The 23,276-nt window shown below is 36.8% G+C and overlaps 2 protein-coding genes across 4 annotated transcripts in view; both read left to right on the top strand.

Annotated features, from left to right (window-relative positions):
• ralgps2 (Ral GEF with PH domain and SH3 binding motif 2) overlaps positions 1-5,428 on the top strand; it is a 158,906-nt gene extending 153,478 nt beyond the window's left edge. For all 3 annotated transcript variants that reach the window (XM_073855854.1, XM_073855853.1, XM_073855855.1), the window contains one exon: positions 1,856-5,428. In XM_073855854.1, the coding sequence (XP_073711955.1) occupies positions 1,856-1,885 (30 nt within the window). In that variant the 3' untranslated portion in view covers positions 1,886-5,428. The remainder of the gene's footprint in view (positions 1-1,855) is intronic.
• Positions 5,429-8,327: 2,899 nt separating this feature from the next.
• The window catches only part of fam20b (FAM20B glycosaminoglycan xylosylkinase), a 30,368-nt gene continuing 15,419 nt past the window's right edge, over positions 8,328-23,276 (top strand). The window contains exons 1-4 of the mRNA XM_073855851.1: positions 8,328-8,516; positions 14,855-14,945; positions 15,237-15,754; positions 22,891-22,977. Coding sequence (XP_073711952.1) covers positions 15,378-15,754; positions 22,891-22,977 — 464 coding nt within the window. The 5' untranslated portion in view covers positions 8,328-8,516; positions 14,855-14,945; positions 15,237-15,377. The remainder of the gene's footprint in view (positions 8,517-14,854; positions 14,946-15,236; positions 15,755-22,890; positions 22,978-23,276) is intronic.

Consider the following 23,276-nt stretch of genomic DNA (forward strand, 5'->3'; position numbering starts at 1 on the left):
TTTTGTGTCCATATGGTTAAATTAAATGTAAAAGGGTAAAAATTTTAAATAAATTTGCAGATTACTTGCATATATTCTCTTTTTTGAGGACCAAGTCTAAAATTTCTGGTTTTATTTCATTTTGAAATAATATTTTGAGGAGAATTGCAAAAATGTCAATGTGGTGTAACCGGTCTGTGTTAATTAATTTAACTAGTATTTTTTTTAAATGAAAATATAAAAATATTCATAAAATTATAAAATCTAATCATCTAGTTTAGAGTAATATGATTTTTCTATATACATTTTTACATCATTTGTCAAAGGTTATTTAAAAAAAAAAGAACTGTTTACAACATATGTCAGGACAAATATTACAAAAACACATTAAAATTTATATGTGGAAATAACTAATAAAATTATATTTTAATTATATTATATTTACTATTATTATTATTATATTGCACTATTATTATTTTGATGATTATGGTATACAAGTGCAAATGCTGTCTATTTCCTTTGTATAATTGTTTGTAGTTGAGTGTCCTGTCTAAATATTTTAATACGTAGACTGAGTAACTAAAATAGTTTTTATTCATTTAAACCATATTTAAAAACCATGAAGCCGCACTCTCTCGCTAATCTTAAAGGGGCCATGGCACAAGATTTTTTTTAAGATGTCAAATAAATCTTTGTTGTCCCCAGAGCACATATGTAAACTTTTATCTCAAAATACCATATAAATAATTTATTGTAGCATTTTAAAATTGCCACTTTGTAGGTGTGTGCAAAAATGTGCCGTTTTGGGTGTGTCCTTTAAAATGCAAATGAGCTGATGAAATTCAAACATGATCACAATGATGGTGGTTTGTTGCAATTAAAACTCAATTGTGCTTTTCTCTGCACTAAATGGCAGTGCTGTGGTTGGATAGTGCAGATTAAGGGGGGTATTATTATAATAAGAGCTCCTTATGACATCATAAGGAGAGCCAAATTTCAACTACCTATTTTTTCATGTGCCTGTACAGAATGGTTGACCAAAACTAAGTTACTTGGTTGATCTTTTTCACATTTTCTAGGTTGATAGAAGCAATGGGGACCCAATCATAGCACTTAAACATGGAAAAAGTCAGATTTTCATGCCATGGCCCCTTTAAGTATTGCAGTATTTGTTTGCGGATAGATGCTCCCCGCCACAAACCCAAAACTCTGCCTATGCTTCCAGCCTACAAGCTACAAATGGACGCAAAAGCATTATAATACAACTCCATGTTTCTTTTGTCCTGAAGACATACAAACTGTTTTGGTGAAACGAACTAATCTATGAATTGATGAAATTCTTGAACTATACAACTTTATGCATCTTTTACACAAACAACACAGTTGACTCCTCTTCTCTCCTGTTGTGGATCTCACTAGTGTTACGCTTGTTACACATTATTTAACGGTTTATGTATATCTAGCCATTTGTAATCACAGAATTCATTCTAACAGGAAGATCAGGACTTTAACGTGAAGCATATTAAGCAGCTGGCTGTTCATTGTCCTGCTTAATACACGGCTACTTGCCACACTAGTAAATATAGAGACAAAATATTGATTTAATTTTTTAACTCATTTGTAAGAAATGCAATGCTGGACATTCATTTGGTTTAATCATTTGTAAACATAATTTTATATGTTATTAATTATGCCTATTCATATAGAATTTATCCGTATAAAACTGCACCTGGCAATATAACTCGCAGCACCCAAATACCTGCGCATTATTCATTTTGAATGGTCATTATTAGAAAATAATTAACCATGGGATGTTGAGACAGGCCAATCAGAATCAAGTAAACTTAATGGATCATTGTTTTATTGTCTTTCACAGGTCCCAGCAAATCTAATGTCCTTTGAATGAGTGAGACCAGGACCAATCAAGGACATGGAGAGCTGATGAACGGCTGGATGAATAAGAGCAGAGGAATAGAAGGATTAGCAGGGGGAGGTGGAGAGGCCTGAGACGAATAAAAGAGCTAAAGACTCCCGTGTTTTATGTGTTGGAGCTTTTCCACTGCCATCACCCAGCCTGAGCCCCTCAGCAAGCTCTCTAACACCACTGCCTTAACAAGCAGAATATGTGTGTATGTGTGTGCGCGCGTGTGTGTGTGAAAGAGATGGATTTCCCTAGCAGCAGTGTTTTCCTCTCCACTGGCATCTCAGAGGACCTCATTCATTTTAGGTTTTTATTTACACTTCCTCCATCATCCAAAGTGAGGAACTCTCATGAGAGCATTCCTGTAACTGTGAGCACCTCAGTCTTGGATTCTGCATTGCCACTGTTTTTTTGTTTTCCTTCCTTTTAATCTGATCAACACTTCCTACCCTAAAACTTTCCACATCAGCTCTAGGAAATCTCTGCAGATGGCCAACTCTAACATGCGGACACGTAACAGCACAATCGATGCCGATTGTCTATTTGCACACTTGAGTTAGACTCACGTAAGCATGACACGAGATTCTTCACAAGCAGGAAATGAAAGTCCCTCGCTTATTAAAATGCGATTTCGAACCAGAAAAAGGGCTCCGATTTTCAATGAATTCCAGATGAAAGGAAACCGCTTTCTTTATTAATTTCCCTGATTGTCGTCTTCAGAGTTTTTCCTACCAGCGTCTGATCTTTTATGGATTCTGTAACTTTGCTGAAAGGCACCTGAAATTTACCAAACAATGGGGGGTAGCAAGAAGAGAAAAGGAAGTGCTCGCCACGATGAGATGTTTGAAGGCACTCTCCAGGGCACCCATGTCATGTTCGGATCTTCACAGCATGAGCAAACTCATCCAACTTCAAAGAAACTGAAAGAAGCCCACCGGTTACCCGAGTTCAAACATCTCAAATCTACCCTTTTCTGATTTTGTCCGCGAGGAGATGCGTACATACACAAACACACTTTTAAAGTCACTTGAAAGCTGTGAATGTTAATGGGTGCGACACAGTCAGTAGGTTTACATCTCCAAAATTGTATTTGGTCCCAATAAGTTTCGTTTTTTCAGTGTATGAATGCTTCTCTATTTGAAATAGTGGGGACGGCGGGTGAATAAGCAGGTGGTGTGCGCGTGTTAATATCCCACACTGCCAGTGTGGTACATTATTGATTTTGTTTTATTTTATGTGGTTTTGCTTCATTTTATTATATTTTATTATTTTATTTCAGTATTACTGGGATAGTTGCACATGTCTAGATTATTTTAATTGTCTGTTACATTAACGTTTCATTCATTTGTCTTGTCATATTCATTTTGAAAGTAACGCCTCATGCATGATTTTAAAACGGTGTGGACGTTTTCTTTCGTCGTTTGCTATCGTGAGAGAACAGTTGATGGGCGGTTTGACACACATTTGTTTGCTTTCAGGTCACACGACCCAAATTGTGTATACCTGTATGTATGTTTGCTCCAGCTCTATACATTTCTGGGAGATTCGAGTTGAATAGCATTACTGTTCGGCAGAGGACCACTTATAAGAAGTTTTGTCTACAGGATGTCTCAGGATGTTCGATAAGATTGGGTCCATCATTTTTTTTCTCCAAACCAGTTTCTTTGGGATTTCATTTTTTTTAAGCTTGACTCTGGAAATAATTCCAGGTTCAAATTTCTGTTTCCAACATACTGTGAGCAAGAACGATCTTGGGCAATAAAGGACAAGAATCCAATTTTGCCTAAATGATTGTAGACACTTTTTTCAAAGTGTAAAAGTTCTGTGGTGTCGTCGTTTCACTGGTTTTTACATAACAGAATTAACTTGAAATTAATAGATGAGAAGACAAGTTGATATCCAAAAATATGGTTTAAAATCAGATTTGTGTGCGTTGACCATGAATTTGTTAATGCTCGGTTGTTTTAAACCCAGTGTTGGGTCAAAAATAAACATTTTCTGGATTAATTTAAGCCAAAGGCTGTTGAAAAAACTAGCATTTTTCGAGTGTTCCATCATATCTATTTGTTTTCATCATTTGTTGTGGTTTTGCATGGGACACAGGCGGTTGTGAAATTAGGGACAAGGGTGATAATTTGATTTTGAGGTAGAAGAAAATAAAGGGTTACTTTTCATATTTCTAAAACGATATTTTTGTAATGACACTTTTACGGTGTCTCTAATCTAAAACGCAAGACTAATGCATTTAATATTAGGTGTTGTGTATAGCACATGCAATACTGAAACATTAAGGAATGCTGTTATCTGGGGTAGTTTTTGTTTACATACATTTGTATTGTACTGAGCCTTTCAGGTATTAGCACTTTGGGTTGGGAGAAAGCTCTGGAAGAAATGAATTCTGGGAGAAGGGTTTAGCTCAGCTGCCTGTAAGAGACAAATTTAAAGATGTTGGTGTTTTCCAGGTTCAAAAAAGCTGTGAAAGTGAATCAAATCGAGACACGTTTAATTGGAAACTTTATGTTGGTTAATCGTTTACATGGTTCATGGATGTCTGCGATGCCCGGTATGCCCGAGGGCTGGTTTGCCATAACTGTTACGGTGGCACAGAGAGGTTTGTTTCTAGATAGTATCTAAAGGTGCGTGACCATGCAGTTACACACACAATAAGTAAATGAGAAGGTTCTAGAAGTTAGATATATTTTTAATATGTAATAATGATTGGTAGAGTGCCTGTATGCTCATAAACATCACATCAGACATTTTACTGATATGATTTATGCATCTTGACGTCCCCAAAATTTTCCACAGGGGCAAAATAAATTACAATGCTATGCTACTCTTCATCCATTGCAGATTTCTCTTTCTGAAATGTTTTTTTTTTACTTTTGGGAAAAATGTTTTTGGACAATAATCTGATCAGGTTTTACCCTTGGATTATTCTCCTGTTTATCTTTTTTTTTTCACACTACATCTCATTGCATTTTTGTTTCTGATATTGATATTGTTTTAATAAAACTGTCCAGACATTTGTTTAATAGAGGTTCATTTCTGTTTTGTGGTGAAAAAGGTTTTCAATGGGGACAGTGATGTTTTTGTCGATGATTTTGCTATTTGTTTCTTCTGTATCTCCAATACAATGCACCATGCAATTTTATTGTCTTTTTATATACCATATCATACAGTTCACATACAAACACACACCTGAGATGTTGAGATATGGACTCCTCATCCTCCCTGCAGGCTTTTTCACCTTGAGCTCCACTGCATTACTTTAAGTGGTGCTGTATTACAAAGAACTGATGTTGATTTGTAACGAGATGAATTTATTTGTGTGTGCGTGCGTGTGTCTCACACTGTGCCATCCTGTTTCACCTGCTCTTACCCACTTTATATTTATCCTGTCCAACCCCGTGACCACTGGGGCTGTTGACCCATGACAGCGCTATGACCTTTGACTTGAGTGATGCACTTCTGGGTCCCAGACAGGCCAAAACGAACTAATAAACACTTTTGGTTGTATGTTTTTAATCTTGTTGTCTCCTGTGTGTTCTTTTGCTGAGTTTGTGCCTATAAAGAGATTCACTGGAAAGGTTTGGAGTTAATACTCCAGGTCATCCAAAATTTGTTTGTCTGGAAATATTTATTTGATTTCATGTTACATAACAACTTTATGAGCCATCTGCACTACACAATCAACCCAGTTGTATGCGTTTTCGATTTCATGTGTATTTAGTCACGGGTTGTAATGGATCTCTGCAGCTGTATGACACTTCCCCCTGCTGTTAAGGAGTGTTATGACCCAATTCAGTCAAGAAGGAAATATTGCAACTTTTATATACTGTAATAGCATGGAGGATTCTTGGTTTTAGACATGTGACTTTTTTTGAGCTGCCATCTTTAGCACTTGATTCTAGGCAAAACATTTAAAGGAAAACACCACAGTTTTTTAATATTTTACTATGTTCTTACTTCAGCTTAGACAAATGACTACATACCTGTTTTTATTCAATGCGTGCATTTAATCTTTGTACAACGCGTTATGAATGTGTTAGCATTTAGCCTAGCCCTATTCATTCCTAAGGATCCAAACAAGGATGAATTTAGAAGCCACCAAACACTTCCATGTTTTCCCTATTTAAAGACCGTAACACGAGTAGTTACACAAGTACGATGGCACGAAATAAAATGTGGTGATTTTTTTTTAAGCTGATAAAACGATGGAAGCCTAGTGGCTAAAACATGTGACCGCGACCACCTATTTAGATAGGTCTCGGAGTGGCCGTTTAGTGCGCACCAGAGTGCGGCTGTTGTGTTCACACTGACCCTAACGAACCGTACTCGGACCGACACGTCATTTGGGCCAAGCTAAACAGTGTCAGTGTGAAAACACCCTAAAGGAATTCCACCTGACATCTGAGCAGAGCGGATTGAATGCCCTCTGCAATAACGCGCTCTTCATAATTGTCATATACAAACCTCCTCAAATTAAGTTTTATGGATGGGGAATATCTCGTGTTTCGAGCACACATGTGATCGGCGCCTATGCCTACTGTAGTGTGCTGCAGTGTCTTTGTTTAAAGAATAAATAAATTAAAGACAGCCATACAGTAAATAATAGTACTGTCGTAGTTATGCTTGAATTTTGAGCAGCGTTAACTCTAAAATAGTGTCTTAAAGGGATAGTTAACTCATAAATTAAAGTTCAGTCATAATTTACATAACCGACCATCCAAATGTTTCTTTATTGTGTGAAACATAAAATAAGTTGTTTTGAAGAGTGTTGGTGGTAACTAAACAAGTGGTCCCCACTGCATTGTATTTTTTCCTAGTCAGGGAAAACCAGCAACTTTTTAAAAATAATTTCTTTTGTGTTCCACACCAGAAAGAAATCATGAGGGTTAGAAACAATATGAGGGTGAATAATGATAACAGAATGTCATTTGTGGGTGAACCATCACCCATTATTCCACAGCATGGGGCCATCATGGTGCATAGTCGTGGATTAACTGTGTACAAAGATCAACGTCAATTTCTTAATCTTTATATCTAGATTCACCCCTAGAGGGGACGTGGAATCATATGTTTTTTTATTCTTTTCATAACAATGTAGGCCACAGATAATGACAAATGATAACAATAATGACAAGAGCACCAAATACAAATTGTGGAATCATTCTCTGGCTCTGAGGTCAAATATGACGCAAAAATGTGTTCTTATAATAATTTTATATGAATTGATAAATTATAAATAAAATGTTGATAACAGTTTACAATAGTTGTATTAGTTAACAATAAGTTAATGTATTAGCTAAAATTAACTAACAATGCTTAAACTAATCAATACTTCTACAGCATTTAGGCTAATATGTTAATTTCAGCATTTACTAATACATTTATAAAATCAATAGAGCATTGTATACGTCAATGTTAGCTTAATTAATGCACCATTAACTAACATGAATAACTGTATTGACATTAACTTACATTTACAAGAATTAATGTTCATGTTAGTTACAACCTTATAGTAAAGTGTTACCAATATGTTTATAGGCTAGTTTTTAAAAATGATGTGCTTTCAATGCAATTAAATAAATATTAAATGTCGATTACAGCATTACATTTAGATCTGCTTATCAAAGGTTTCTTTTATTTACTGTTTTTGCAGTATTGATCATTACAGCCAATCACAGACTCCACATGACTGTTTAGGGAGTTTTTCATTACAGTTTAAAATATATTTTATAATATATTGTAGCAATACAACCATTTATAAACACTTCTCTTTTTGTCTGTGTAGTCAATAAGAATATGGCGTATAAAGTGTTTTAATGTTAAATAGTCCCCTTGGCTACTTTCAATGGCAGGGGACTATTTTCGGGCAGTGCGTAATATCACTACGCTGGCTGCAGCCATGTTACGGCAGCAAAGTCCTTGATTATTACGCCAGAATAAGAGAATAGTTCCAAGCCATATCTGTCTAGAAAATCACAACTTTTAATTTTCTGTCGGTATACGGTGTAACTACAGAAGAGTCAAGTTTAAAATGGAAAATATCCAAACTCTTTGGTTATTTTTTTAGCTCTGCGCTAATGGTCTAATCAGATTCAATGTGCTAAGTGGTAGCGCCAGACCCAGAGATCAGCTGAATGGATTCCAGAACGGTAAGAATCAAATGTTTAACTCTAAGGGAGCTGGAAAATGAGCATATTTTCAAAAAAGTGGAATGTCCCTTTAAAATAATTTGGTGGATGACCCCCCTGATTGAGGCTTTTACACATACAATCAAAGTGATTGGAAACCATTGATGTCTGTTTCTAAAGTCCAATAAATAGAATATATATATGTTTGAAACAAGTTGAAGGTTAGTAGTAAATCATAACGGAATGTTAATGTTTTGTGTTTGAACTGTTCCTTTAAGACGCGAAGTGTTCGCTGGTGTGAACGCGTGAGAATCAGGAAGAGAGTCGTTTTCAAGTGATTCATACCCAGATGTAGCAGCAGTAATAATGAATGGGGTCTGACTGATAGACGGCTTTATATCAATGATAAGAGCCGAGTCTTTAGCGGGTGACAGTTGGGATTTTTTCCTTTGAAATGTTTCGTCATTCGCTCGAGGGTGAGTCGATACCTTTAAATGTCACGGTTTCACTGTTAGCTTATTAGCCGTGCTGTGACTAACAGCTGTGATTTTACCTTACGAACAGCAGCTACAGTCCCTCATGCACACACAGATGTTTCATTTAGCTGTGTGGTTTCTATTTGTACTTTTATCGTTTTTTCGTAACATGAGGGAAAGGCTTTGAAAGCGATCCATTGTGGGCTAATATGCTAACCACGGTTAGCCACTTGTGCTTATAAACGACAAATTGTAGGATTTTATTCGGTTTGAGAGAAAATAATTAACAACCAAGTCACGTATACCATTTATTCTCAAACAAACAGTATAAATATGCTTGCATAACCAGGGGTCGTTTAAACGCCTGTAAGCTGACAGCACAGCAGTAGTCCAGTCAGTAATCGGCATCTTATTGGCTTTCTTCGATTTGTTTGCCTGTATAAATATGTGTAATGCTGTGTTCAGACCTATTTTAATTGTCTTGCATGTAGTATGTGTGATAAAATGTGTGGGCTAACTAGCATCGATATGAATGGCTTGATTGTGTATCATTGGTGCCTGCGTGGACAGGATATGCTGTATGTATGCGGTCCACCCAGTCTGAAGCCTTTCAGGATGAATGTAAGGTAGATCACCTGCACGTTATGCATGCACACCTAACTGTTTTTAATGAGTTACATGGCCTTTAAAGATGAGCAACACACAAGTGATCATTTTAAAGATATTGAAGTTTATAATTGAAGGGCTGTCAAATGTAATAATACACACTTTGTGTTTGCCTACTCTTTCTGGTTTGATGCAGGAATGTTACAGGGTTTGCCATGTGGGTGTTGCCATGCCAAGAAACCCACATTGAGAGTTGCATCTGATTATTGTTTCGGAAGAATTATATATATATTAATAGATCAATTGTTTATTAAATATTTTAGTAGTATTTCAGCTGTAACCAGTATGGCTGGTTTGTTACTAGCATCTCAGGTCTTGCAAGATGCGTCATGCAGAAAGATATGACAGTTCATTATATCAATACTATGGGACTGCAAAGCAATTTTCCTTTTTTTTCTGTGGATGTATGTCAAACAATTGGCCAGTTGTCATGGATGGGCTGATCCCACTGCATATGAGAACAGAAGTGTATGGTAGGCTGACAGTAAAGTGGGCATGTGGCCAGTGTGACAGGGTTTCTTCCTTGTTGACAAGGGGATTGTTTGCTGTATATGGTCAGTGCTACACTGTTGATTTTGCTTATCACTTCAAGCACAATCATTTGGATTTTTGTGATATGATGAATGTTAGGTTGTTGCTTCTTCTGGGAATATTGACCATTGCCTGATTCCCGTGTTAGAGTTATTTATGACCCTTTTATGCAAAATCAATTTTTACAAGGTTTGGACATAAAGTGGCAGTGCGTGAACACAACCACTCTACAATGAAAAAGAAATCCACCCACTCCTTTTTTAATCCCCATTTTTCTAAACCAGCCTCATTAGACATGCTGTTTTGATTCTCTTGTTAATGTGACATCACACTGTTAAAGCCCCGCCCGTTGGTCATGCATGTATATTAACTCTTTCACCGCCATTGACGAGTTATGCAGGACTGACACTAGTTTATCATCATGTCCATCCTCAGAGAGTTGTACACTGTCTCCCATATCTCAATAGTGGGATACTGTTGTCTCACTCTATTATTCACAGGAATCAGATCTATTTGAACTGAAAGCACTCACAGTCACTTTTGGGAAGGATGTGAGGAGCAGGAGTTTTTTTACATTTAAAGGTACTGACAAGAAAATGGCGCATTTTGCTCCTCCACCCAAAAAGAGGCATTTTGGACATGCTATAAAAAATTATATGTGAGATATTTTGGGCTAAAATTTCACAGGCACATCTGGAGAGCAGGGGCGAAAGTACCATTAAAAAAAAAGTAATTTTATAAGATAATGTTTAAGACAGAGATATATTTTTGCTGTGGTCTATCAATACCAGGTGAGATTTTAAACAAATGTAAAACGACTTCAGTATAATTTCACTTTGAACATAAGTAGCACATTGTTACTTTTGACCCTGACAGCAGGGACGAAAATAACACACAGGTGGGTCAAAAGTAACACAACAGAACAAGATAGATTTTTTGTTACACTTGTTTTTATTAAATATACATGACTATGACCTCGTTAATATGTAACTGCAAACGTATTTATTCATTTATCTTTGCAAAAAAAATTTCATTTTAAATTTCAGTTTTATCAAATGTTTCAAAAGCAAGCTGACAGTACAAACTGGAATTGTTGAAAATATTTTTTTTAGCAGTTTGAACAATATAAAATTAAATGAAATCAAATTAGAATAATATACATTTTCAACATAATGCAACGGTATTAGCCGCAGTATTTGTCCCAACAGGAACTTCTGACATATATACCTGATTTACTTTTATTTTGAAAAACTCTGAGAAGTCGTACTTCAGTATGTGTTAGGTCATTAAATAACCTGTAGATTGATCAGTACTTTAACACATGAAATGGGAAACACAACGCATTATAAGTAAAAAATAACCGCTTTAGGAATTCACTCATCATGGATGAAAACAGCTTTCCGGACCTAGACGCTCAAAACGGTGAGGAAATAACACGATATTTGTCAGCTCTGTCAAGGGTTGTGTGCTAAAGATGCTGTAGTTTGGAATGCAAATGTAATCAGGGCTCGGAGAAAATGGCTTTGTTACTTTCATCCTGCGTTACTTTCGCCCTGGTTCTCCCCTACCCTTTAAAATTGTGAGAATAGTATATGATTAGTTTTAAGAGAATTAGTTAAAACGTGTCCATATTTTATTAACCCTTTCCCCACCATTTACGAGTTATCTCGCCCATTAAGAAAACGTTTCCCTGCCAACGACGATTCCCTTACAAGTCTTTAGCATAATTATATAATTTCATTAATATCCACCAGGTGGTGCTCTTACCAAACTTATAAAAAACTGAAGCATCAACTAAATCAAAAACAGTTAAAACTCTGTATAGGTTTACAATACTCTGTTTACAAAAATTGCTATTATTTTAGCTTTTTGCTTAAAATGTGGTCTTTTTAAAGAAACCTACCCATATTTAATAAAAGAGAATATAAATATAGGATGCAGTATTTTATTTTGTTTGTTAGTTTAAAGGCAGAGGGTCTGTTCTTTCATTTGATATATTGTATGTTTATATTTTTACAGAAGAAAACGATCTGGAAGGCATTTTGTGAAACTTTTGTGAAAAATATGCTGGCAGGCAACTTAAAAAAAAAATGGTGGCAGGGAAAGGGTTAAGACATATGTTCATTTTCAGCCAGGGCAAGTGACTATAGGCAAAGCAAATAAATGTGAGCCCACTTGTGAAATCAATGCTAAATTCTTAAAATCCAATTTTGATAAAAGTTGGATTTTAGGAATTTCACTTCAATTCCAATCTTTGACACAATCTTTCTCAGCAAATATTAAAGAAATCAAGGTTATAGATGGTTTCAGCATTAACAACATAAACACGTGGCTTTCGTGGGCATCACGTAACTTCCGGTAAACTCTGCGAAGAATAAATAACAACAAAGTCCTTGTAAAGGAGTTTATTTATATAACAAGCAAAATAAACAACACGTAGATTAGGAACCTAAAACATTTGTTATTTTTGACAAGGTATTTGTTTAAGAGTTCAGTTTCAGCAACTAGTCAGACCATTAAACAAAGAGAAACTGGAAGTAACGTTCGGCCAGACGCTTATCGCGTCACCGCACGTGCGCCCGATGAAACGGTCTATATTATCACAAAAGCCCCTTTCACACAGAGATGACAGAAAATACATAGAAAATGCGTTTGGGATTTGTCCGGTATTGTTTGGTTTTTGGATCGTGACAAGCTCCCTGATCTCTGCTTTAGTCAAGTTTGATGACATTTTTGTAGTTATGAATGTTGATCTGTGTTTAAATTCCTGTGTCAAAGAAGTGAATCATAACTTCTGGTTGCGATGTCACGTGAGTCCTCACTACGACACGGAACACCACGCACAAGAACTGAATGTGTATGTGGCGCACATGCACTCATGATCTGTATTTACAAATCCATTCAGTAAAACCTTTCATAGAAGCTACCAGTAATCAATAAATACAATAATTGTTTCAAAACAACTAATATTATGCAAAAAATGCTGATTTAGCTGATTTATTTATTTTGCTACTTTATATTATTGAAAAAATGTGATTACAGTACAGAATATATACGACATAATCTGCTTAGTTAATGTTTATAATAGTTCGTAATGTGTTTGCGCATACTTTTGTTATGTTTTAAGTAGGGGTGTAACGATTAACCGTACAAATGCTCGTTTTTTCAATGAATGAATTTGAATGAATTACGGTGAAATCCAGGCACATCCGAACGCCAGGGAGGCGCTCCCGTGCAGAAACTCATTTTTTGCCACAAAAGAAGTAGTATTACGAATGCTATTCCAGGAAATGTCTACAGGAATATTTATATCACTATTCTTCAAATTGTTTCAGGTATTTTCATGATAATAAAGAATATTTTAAATGATTTTGTTTTAACGAGTGTTGATTTTTTAAATGCACGTTATAAACGACTCCGACTCATGATTTTTGATCGATAAGGAGTTCCTACTGACCAAATGCCATAGTACACGTACAAGCTGTGCATGAAACAAAGAATCGCAGCCTTGCGATTCAGAATCGATTTCAGACAGGCATTTTTAATGGGACACACGGTTGAATCGTTACATCCCTAGTTTTAAATGAAAAAGCAAATACTTTAAAAAGTAAGCAAATAATTTCATAAACTCATGTCATGTCTCCACCTGCGTAAGAAGCGATGTAATAATATTTTCATAAAACGAAACAATAGGCTACTCAAAATATGTAGTAGTTTAATATGTTTATAATCGTTTGTTCAAATAACTTACAATGTGTTGAATGAGAGAGATACTGCTGACTGTGTCGGACCGCGTGAAGCTTGACATGTCGCCATAAACAAGTTCATTAAAAATTGCCGTTTGAAAAAAAACACACCAGAGGGACAGTTGTGACATTTTAAACCAGCCCCTGAAAAGTTAAAAACAACAAGTCTTGGTAAATTTTATATACAAGAACTCGACTGACTTTCCAATTGTAAAGATACTGGTATGTCTCTGTGCTTTTATATTTGCGCATTGAAGACCCGTCACCTCCGATCAACAACAGGAAATTATTGAATATATCTTCATATCAAACCACTTCTTAATTTCATCGTCACACTGATTTACACATGGCAGGTTTAGTAAATATTAACTGTTTAAATCATGTTTTATGCGTGCTCCCACGACACTGTTTTCTACCGGCTGGCTATTAAAACGGAAGTCTCAGACAGGAAAGGAAATACGTCACATCACTTACTTACGCTTTCGAGAAACAGGTGGATTGTTTTTGCATCTTGTTCGCACAAAATGCTTTCTATAAATGTTACAAGGACAGGAGCTATCCCAGAACATTTACGGGTCATGTTTGTGTTCACACACAAGCCTCTTTGCCAATTTCACAGAAATTTTCTTGGACCAAAGTGCTGTGTGAATGGGTTCAAATGTTTTTTACATTATGTAGGAAAATCACAAAAAACCTTGAGCTGGGTTTTCACAGGGTCACAAATATCTGGGCCAGCAGAAGAAATCTTATTGTTAAGCGCGTGCGTGCGTGCGTGTGTGTTTACTAGAAGTCTTTGGAGTGGCAGAGCTCTCAAACACGCATAAGCCTCAGGCTGAGATCAGGAAAGGATGAGAGAGACAGTGTTTAGGCTGTTTGCCAGGGCTCAGGGAAACACAGCATTGTGTTTTTGGTGAGTCTATATGTTGTTTCTGCATGTGCGGATGTGTTATTAAATTTAGACTATATGAGAATATAGATCTGTCATGAATGTTGCATGTGTTGTAGTGTGTTCATATTGATTGTTGGCATGTCCTCGTATGTCTAGCTTATATCAGTATAAGGATTTGTCTCAGCATGCAAGCAATGCAGCTGAAGGTTTAAGTTTTTGCATCTTAAGTTGCATTTGTTTGAAAAAATTTCTAAAATTGATATGATTTTGGACAGTCGAAAACCAGCTTAGCATTTTAATCCCTTTAAAAATGGAACCATTTAGTGTGAAATTGAATTTGAGTGAGGTGTTTGTGGGCACACAAGCATTTGTACACATTTGTAAGCATTTTGCCTTTATACCTACAAAGTTTTATAACCGAATAATCTCACACATCACAGCAGTAGTTTAGCTCTTAATTGTGATGCGTGTGATGTTCTTATATTTATTTATTGATCTTTCTCAAGATCACGACTGCTGAGAGATGCTACAGAAACCATGAAAAGAGGACTCATCCACCCAGTAACGAACAGCTGAGACAAAGGCACACCTGAACAGGTATGTGTTGACCCCACCTTGTACACGACAACACCAGGCATATCACACATCAGGAGGATCTGAGTTGGCTCGTGTGCTATAGGTCATATCACGGTTTGTCTTACATAACCGAGGAAGCTCTCCTGCATTCTTTGTCTTTCAGTATAATGTCTGCTCGTGTTGACTCAAGGCAGTCATACAGTATAAATCACAGCAGACTGGCCTGTTATAGACTCACAACACTGAGTCAAAAGGTGTGATCGGTAAAATCGTCAAACATGTTCTCTCTTTCTGTTCTTCATCTTTTCGCAGGAGGTGTCATCTATTGTTTATACTCTGGTGCTGGAGTTGGTTAAACGACGGGCAGTGCCATGCCCCAGGCGTAAGCGTGTGTCCTCCGGCAGACTCAGGCGTGGTGGTGGACCCCGGGTGGGCGTCTGGCTCTGGGAGGTGATGAAGCTAAAGCAGCGTGTGGTGGTGCTGTGCGCTGTGCTCTTTCTCCTCGGCTTGGCTAAGGTTTTTCTTCTGGATGGGGGTGAGGGATCGGTCGCCAGCCGGCGTGACCTCCGCGCCTTCCGCAAGATGGAGGCCAGCATGGCCCTGGCCAAAGGAGCTCGCCTCACGCACACCTTGCAGTCACCCTGGGAAGTGGCCGCGCAGTGGGTGGGTCCACGAGAGGTGTACCCTGACGAAACACCCGAGCTAGCAGCGGTGTTGAACTCCCTGGCCACAGCCCGGGTGGAGAGAGCAGACGTGGGCTATAAAGGCACCCAGCTAAAAGCCCTGCTGGTGCTCGATGGAGGACAGAAAGTGGTATTTAAACCTAAGAGGTGAGAAGAAGGGTGATTGAAATGGGTAACGAAAGAGAGAGAAAGTAATGAGAATGTGAATTTGGTTGAAACAACAAACAGTGAGTGATTTAGAGAGAATGTGAGTAAGGGGAAGAGCGAGTGAGTGAATTATAGAGTGAAAAAGCAAATGAGTGATATAGAAAATGAAGTGAATGAATAAGAGATGTCTGTTGTCTTGTGAGCTTAGTTAGTTGTTTGTCTTGATTTGCCAGGTTTAGGATGCTTAGTAATGATGAATGCACTGTGTTTCCTGCACTGGTGTTTAATGGCCATATAAAGACGTCTGTTGTCCAAAGCGGAGTGATGGCACATACGTTACAAAAGTGGCAATGCTAGCAATTGTATTGTAGTGTATGATTATCTTTAAAAAGGTTTAGCAGTTTCTCAGCTGTCTCTGTATACGTTGCATTTCGTGGCTAAACATGTTTTATCATGTTGGAACTTTAAATTATGGATGCATTTGTTTTTCCTGCCCTGACATTGAATATCATTAAAGCTCTGCGTCTTGTGTGTATTCCCTAGCTGTCAACTAGGGCTAGGAAAAAATATTGTTATTTAGATTTTAATCAATCTTCAATTTAAAGAGCCAGTAAGATGCAAATTTTAAATGTCCTATCACTGTTTATAAGTCCCGGACAACAGGTTTAAATGCATGCAAGGTCAAAAAACACTGTACTTTTCTCAAAATATAAATTTAAAATGACCCCATTTCTTAGAGATCCCCAAACGATTTGTGTGAAGCCGTTCAAAGACTCTGCCTAAACCCCACCTTTCAGTAGCTTACTCTGCTCTGATTGGTTAACTGACACAGTCTCCGCACAGACCACAGATCAGTGGCACAGACCAACAATAGTGCAACATGTATTGACCTAGTGCTAACATGATTTACTGAGAAGACATTATCAACATCAATACACATCATTTATAATTAATCCAAGCAATAAAAATGACCACAGAAACTAACATTTTACACTTATTTAAGCATTTATGTAGGCTAACCGAACCATAGCAAAAATGTAAACACTAAGTTAGTGCACATGCGTTAGCCGCTTGCTAACGTGACTCTCTGACAGTATATTAAGAGTTTAAACACCGACATCATTCATTATTAATTAATCCAAGCAATAAAAACAACGACAGACACTAACATTTTCCACTCATTTAAGCAAGTATGTACCTTACAGCTTGTTGTTAGTAGACACGTGTTGTTCCAAATAAAGTGTGTACTGAACCATATGGGTATCTTTTCTCCTTGAAAAAGTAATTTTAACCACATATTCTTCATATATCTTCATCCGTTGGTAGTGAAAACAACACAAACTGAAAACGCAGCGTGATATGATGTTTATGATAGTTTTTGTTTCTCCCGCGGGCATGGCTGTAGGTGGAGATTATTATGCAAAGTGTTTGTTTTGCGTGAATAAAGAAAGGCAGGAGATTACATTCATATGACGACTCGCTTCAGTGATTCAGAGTCGACTCCATAATTTAGAAGACAATAACTTTATTAATCGTGCACTTTTTAGTTCAACTATTTTGCACATTGTTTACATTGATGGACAGCTACATGACACACTGCAATACAGGTCATTTTCGATTTTGGATCTGTGTGGCTCTTTAACAAAACAATATTGATTTGGGAAATCCCTGAACCTATTCTTCATGCACATGCTTTACTTCAGAGGCATGTGCATGCTATCCCTGTATTGGAGGCTATCCCTCCAATACAGGCATAGCCCGATGGCCAACGCAAGGGTGAACGATACTTGGGAGAGTTAACAGTCACTTGCCTGCTTATGCCAATGCGGCATCATGATGAAAGTTTATCATTTGAATGTGTTTTAGGCCTTGCCATTATAAATATTCAAGCAAAGAAGCACTACTCACGCTCTGTTTGGGAGGTTTTGTGTGTGGGCATGTCCCGAAAGTCACATCTTAAAGTCGCCTTGAAACGGAAGTATAGATTGCCTAATTTTCCCTATGGTGTCGTATATAGGAGTGAAACCGGATTCTGAAATGAAATAAGGCAGGGCTGTATTTGAATTTGTCTGTTGAGATCTGATTGGATCGTTTGAAGTTGGGTCATGTTGCTAATTGCTAATCGTAGCGATCTTCTCTCGGACCCCACCCACCTGCCATACCATATTACTGGAAGTAAAGAGAAAATGTTTTGAGGAGTGGAGGAGATTTTGATTAAAGATTATGAGGGCACATGAATTTGTAAAAAAGTAATTTGTAAAAAAATACCTCAATATTACAAAATAGATTTGTTTTTTATTTTCATGGCGACTTTAAGGATTCATACAATGTACGAAGGTTTTCTTGCACTTGAATGGACATATTTACACAAAAATATTTCAAAATGACACCCTGATATCCTTGTTAACACAGTCTGTAGTATAAGACTAAACAATTCGGAAAGAAAACGCAAGTGTATCAGTATCCGTGCATTACGGTGTAGGTCTTAAAGGTACAGCACAGCAAATAAATTTCATTTATTCAAAACTAAAATTCATGAAATACTAATAACTAATCGATATTGGATCAAATCAAATCGAAACCATATAAAACAGAATCTAATTGAATCGCCATATTGGTTGCAATACCCAGCCCTAATGTTAACACTATTAACTCAAAAAGCAAGGGGGATTGAAACATGTGGGTAAAAAATCTTAGGGATGACTTTGAGGATGAAGGTGTCATGTACTGTAATGTCAGCTTTTGTTGATTATTTGAAGTTACACAGCGCTCGATCATTTCACATTTGTTCACACAACGCTTCTGTATGGAGGACCACAAGAGTCATGCAAAATGTAATAAAGAACTTCGATATTTAATAACTACATGGACAATAAAAATAGCAATTAATAGATTTGTTCAAAATTTCATTAGTTAGTCTATAAATAAATGGACAAAGTTGCAAAGAAATCATTATGTAACATTTTATTAGGCAATAAAACGTGAGATTATAAAAATATTAATCCATTAATAAATAGTTCAAAGTAATATAACAATTTACAAAAACAACATAAAACACTCAATAAGTTCATCATTTTAAATTGCATTTACAAATTCTTAATTAAATAATGGAATTTCAAAATGTATTTCAAAAAGCAATTTAAAAAGAGAAATAAATAACTGGATTTATAAATTGAACTACAAATACAGGTTTTAATTAGGCATTTAAAAGGGCATTTCCGTTGAACATTTCTGTTTTCCTTTCCCGATGGTTCTCCTTATTCTTTTCGCTATTCAATTTGCTTTTCGTTTTAGCCTCTCTATTTAGCTTTTCAGTGACTCTTTGGGTCCTTTCAAATGGTCAAATGAGAAATGCAAATTAGCTATGGCCAGGTGGATGTTACAAGCTCGCTGATTGGCTCTGATTGTACGTCATGCGCAGATTTATAGATCTCCGGATGAGGACCCAAAGGGTCACGGAAAAGCTAAATAGAGAGGCTAAAACGAAAAGCAAATCAAATAGCGAAAAGAATAAGGAGAACCATCGGGAAAATGAAAACAGAAATGTTTAATGCCTAATTTAAACCTGTATTTCAATTTATAAATCCAGTTATTTATTTCTCTTTTTAAATCGCTTTTTGAAATACATTTTCAAAATTCTATTATTTAATTAAGAATTTGTAAATGCAATTTAAAATGATGAACTTATTGAGTGTTTTATGTTGTTTTTGTAAATTTTTATATTACTTTGAACTATTTATTAATGGATTAATATTTCATTTCTACGTTATTTTATAATCTCACTTTTTATTGCCTAATAAAATGTTACATAATGATTTATTTTGTAACTTCGTCTATTTTTTTATAGATTAATTAATGAAATTTTGAACAAATCTATTAATTGCTATTGTTATTGTCCATGTAGTTATTAAATATTAAAGTTCTTTATTACATTTTCCATGACTCTTGTGGTCCTCCATACTTCTGGTAGGTTTTATTAAGTTATATATTTTTTATTGCTTGTGTTAATTTCTTTGTGAAAAGTTACAAAGTGTCATCATATTAATGCACAATACATATTACTTATTAATTATATTATTATATATTTTTATAAACCATAATATGCTTAACATGCTCATTATCTGTTGGTTTAATTTAATTGAGAGAATTTGATTTGGTGTACACAACTTCTGACAGTCTCGGATTGAAACCAATCAATTATAAAGCTTCGCTGTAAGCGCTTCTTTAGTAATTGAATTTGCTGTCATTTCCAAGTATTAATAATAGAATGGGATAAAATAATGTAGCTATATAAACTTGGGACTAAGAGTTCAGTGAATGTTTTGTTTTCACCAGAACACAGACCTTGGCCTCTATGTCGACGACTCAGTATACAGCTGAAAAAATCTATGATTTTATAAAGACCCACATTGAAGCTGTCATCTCTCTGGAAATAAACTTTTTTCATTTTTACAAAAGAACTTCAAACAGAGAAAGTCAATGGCTCCGTCTCGTCAAAATTATTCTCTCGCTATTTGGAAGACATCAAGCAGGCTGTACATAGAAGTCCTTTATCTGTAATTGCAGATGAAATGACAGATCCTTGAGACCATTGTGTGTCTACTATTCTCCTCCAGCCCCTGGGCGAGACACCTGTTGCAACCATCTTTTCAGATTAGGTTAATTTCAGCACCGTATCGCAGTCTGTCATCCGTATGAACTCGAGCAACATCCGTTTCAATGATGTATTTGCTTTGATCAAAGATTCTGCTAGCAGTATATGAAGAAGCTTATTACAATTCTCGACTCATTTCCAATGCCAAACACGTCACCTGTCTGGCACACCTGCTGCAGTTAGTTACAGAAGTGTTTCCAGACACCATTGAAGGACTGAACCGGATGTGTGCTTTGGTGAAGTGTGTTTTCTTCCAAGCACCTGATGTTGTCTGGAATTAAGGGACTTCATTAAGCAGCAGGGCCTGTCTACTATCATGCCTGTGTTTGCTCTTCAGACAAGATGGGGATCTTGGTTAAAAGCTGTGCAAAATTTAACAGAAAACATTCTGAAAGCTTTTGAAAGTCCAGGTGATATTCATTGTCGGGCACAGCCCTAGTATACATGCCACACTGATATTCAAGCTGGTATTAAGAATTATGTCCAACAGTGTAGCAAGCAAGGTTTCTGGAGAGTAATGGCATTGTTACATCTATATGGACAGTGGACGTGGAGGGACATGTTCCCCTCTTTTATACACCTGCATAGCACAGATGCAGACTGAGGACGATATTAACATGATGCATGCTTCTTATGTATTTATTAAACTCACATAAGTCAATAATAACAAAAAAGGAATTCTAATTAAATGTATGTTGTGAAGCTTAAATAAAAGTGAATACATTTTTGTGATGTTTTCAGCTCCCACACTCGCATCTCTTCTTATCACATTGACTCCCATTTCTCATCATTCTTCTGGTTTCTTCAAATATTCTGTGCAAAAAATAACAAAAGTCTGCTGAATTTGTTTGGCCCTGTATATATGTGACCAGGCAATAAAGAAACTGTGAAAAATTGCTCTAATGTTCAGGTTTTGTCAAGGGAGCAGCCTTGGTTTATAATAGAAACTCAGGCAAATAAATTCCTACACCTGCAATGTTGTGTTTGCTTCTCACTACATCCTCCTGTTTAAGGATCAAGCCATACATTTTAGGGAGTGTTTGTGTATATAAGGTGTGGTTTCAGTTAGCTGTGATGACTATGCTGCTACCACCGTTTTCTAGGCTGACACATTGCAATCATAGGTTCCATGCATGTGTAAATAGTCTTCATTTTTACATTTAATAATGCACAGACAATTCCAACTTACAACATTTCATTTTAAGACAATTCTGTGAAGATTTAAAACCAATGAAAGTGTAACCAAAATGTTATGTTGCTTCTCTCAGCAAGACAGCATTTAGTATTTAGTACTGTTTTACACTTTGTTGTAGTGTGTGGTTAGGACATATTGGCCCTGTCCCAAATGGCACACTCCGGACTTGTGGACTTTCTTAGCGTGGGTTCACACCAGTCGCGTTTGAGGCATCAAATTCGTGTCTTATTTGCTGCTTGAACATTTAGGGGCGGTTTCACAGACAAGGATTAGACTAGTCCTAGACTAAAATAAAAGTAAGAGCGGTCCAAACTGAAAACTACTTGCACTGACATATCTTAAAATACACAAGTGCCCTTTGTTTTGCCTCAAAATGCACAAAAGTAATGTTTTTATTAAGACATGTATGTTCAAACTTGTTATATTTCCTAATTAAACTAAGGACTAGTCCTGGCTTAAGCCAATCCCTGTCCGGGAAACCACCCCTTTGAGTTTACTTGCTTCATTCGCGCATGAAATTCTAGTCATCGAGACATTCACGTGGAAATTCGCGTCATGGGAGGGGCTTCTGCGACTCCGCTCGCACCCTGTAATCACGTCACTACTAGAGCAAGCTCCTCGGCAATGCTCAATTTGCGCCATTCGCGCAAACAAGATGGAAACGCGTCTACCATCGCGCTAAACGCCTCATTCAGTGACTTAACATTGAAATCACTCGCGCTTAAAGCCTCTACCGTGGCTAGTGTGAACGCAGCATTAAAGTCCACGCTTTGTTGACATCTTGTAGTGCAGACTTTTGGGACCCTTGACGCGAGTCCACGAAGGTGCACCGGAGTCGTATTTTGGGACAGACTCGAGCATCACGCCAGAAATAGGGGGTCGGGAACAATAAAAAAAAATTGCGGTCCGAGTTGAGGGCGGGTTAGTTGAAAACGTCGGTCGGGTGCGGGTTGTTTCATACATTGACCCGCGCATCACTGGTGTGAACTCCTCCCATCTGTTGTCTGATTGCTCTTTCGCAAGGATTCTGGATTGGTAAAGTGGGTGAAACCTGCAGCAGAAGACCGCATCAAGGGTGCAAAGGGGGCACAGATGAACACACTTCGGAGTGTAAAAATGACAGATGGCACACCCGTGCAATTTAAGCCACAAGCCCGAAAGTTCACATGAAGTGCGCCATTTGGGACAGGGCCATTGTAACACACGTTTTTTTTCTTTTGTCTTGTTTGCTGGGTACCTCTTTCTTTCTCATACGTATATAATCTTTCTTTATGTTCTCATTAAGAGGTACAATAGGGACTATGTGGTCGAGGGAGAGCCGTATGCAGGGTACGATCGGCATAATGCAGAAATTGCTGCTTTTCACCTGGACAGGTAACAAACGCACCAACACTAACTAGGGGATGTCAGGATTATGACATCTTAGATGTAGATATTTGCATTATATGAATTATTGAATGTGAGTATTAAAATGTATATAGTTGTCATGCACAACATTTTTATTATTTGGCAACTAAATAGTATGTTTGAAAGTATCCAAAACGTGTTAACACTATGAACTTTGCCTTAAAGGGGTCGTTCACGCAAAAATGAAAATTGTCATAATTTACTCACTTTCATGTTGTTCTAAACCTGTATGAGTTTTTTTATTCTGTTGAACACAAAAGATGATG

The sequence above is a fragment of the Misgurnus anguillicaudatus genome, chromosome 18 (genome assembly GCF_027580225.2).
Source record: "Misgurnus anguillicaudatus chromosome 18, ASM2758022v2, whole genome shotgun sequence".
Lineage (NCBI taxonomy): Eukaryota > Metazoa > Chordata > Actinopteri > Cypriniformes > Cobitidae > Misgurnus > Misgurnus anguillicaudatus.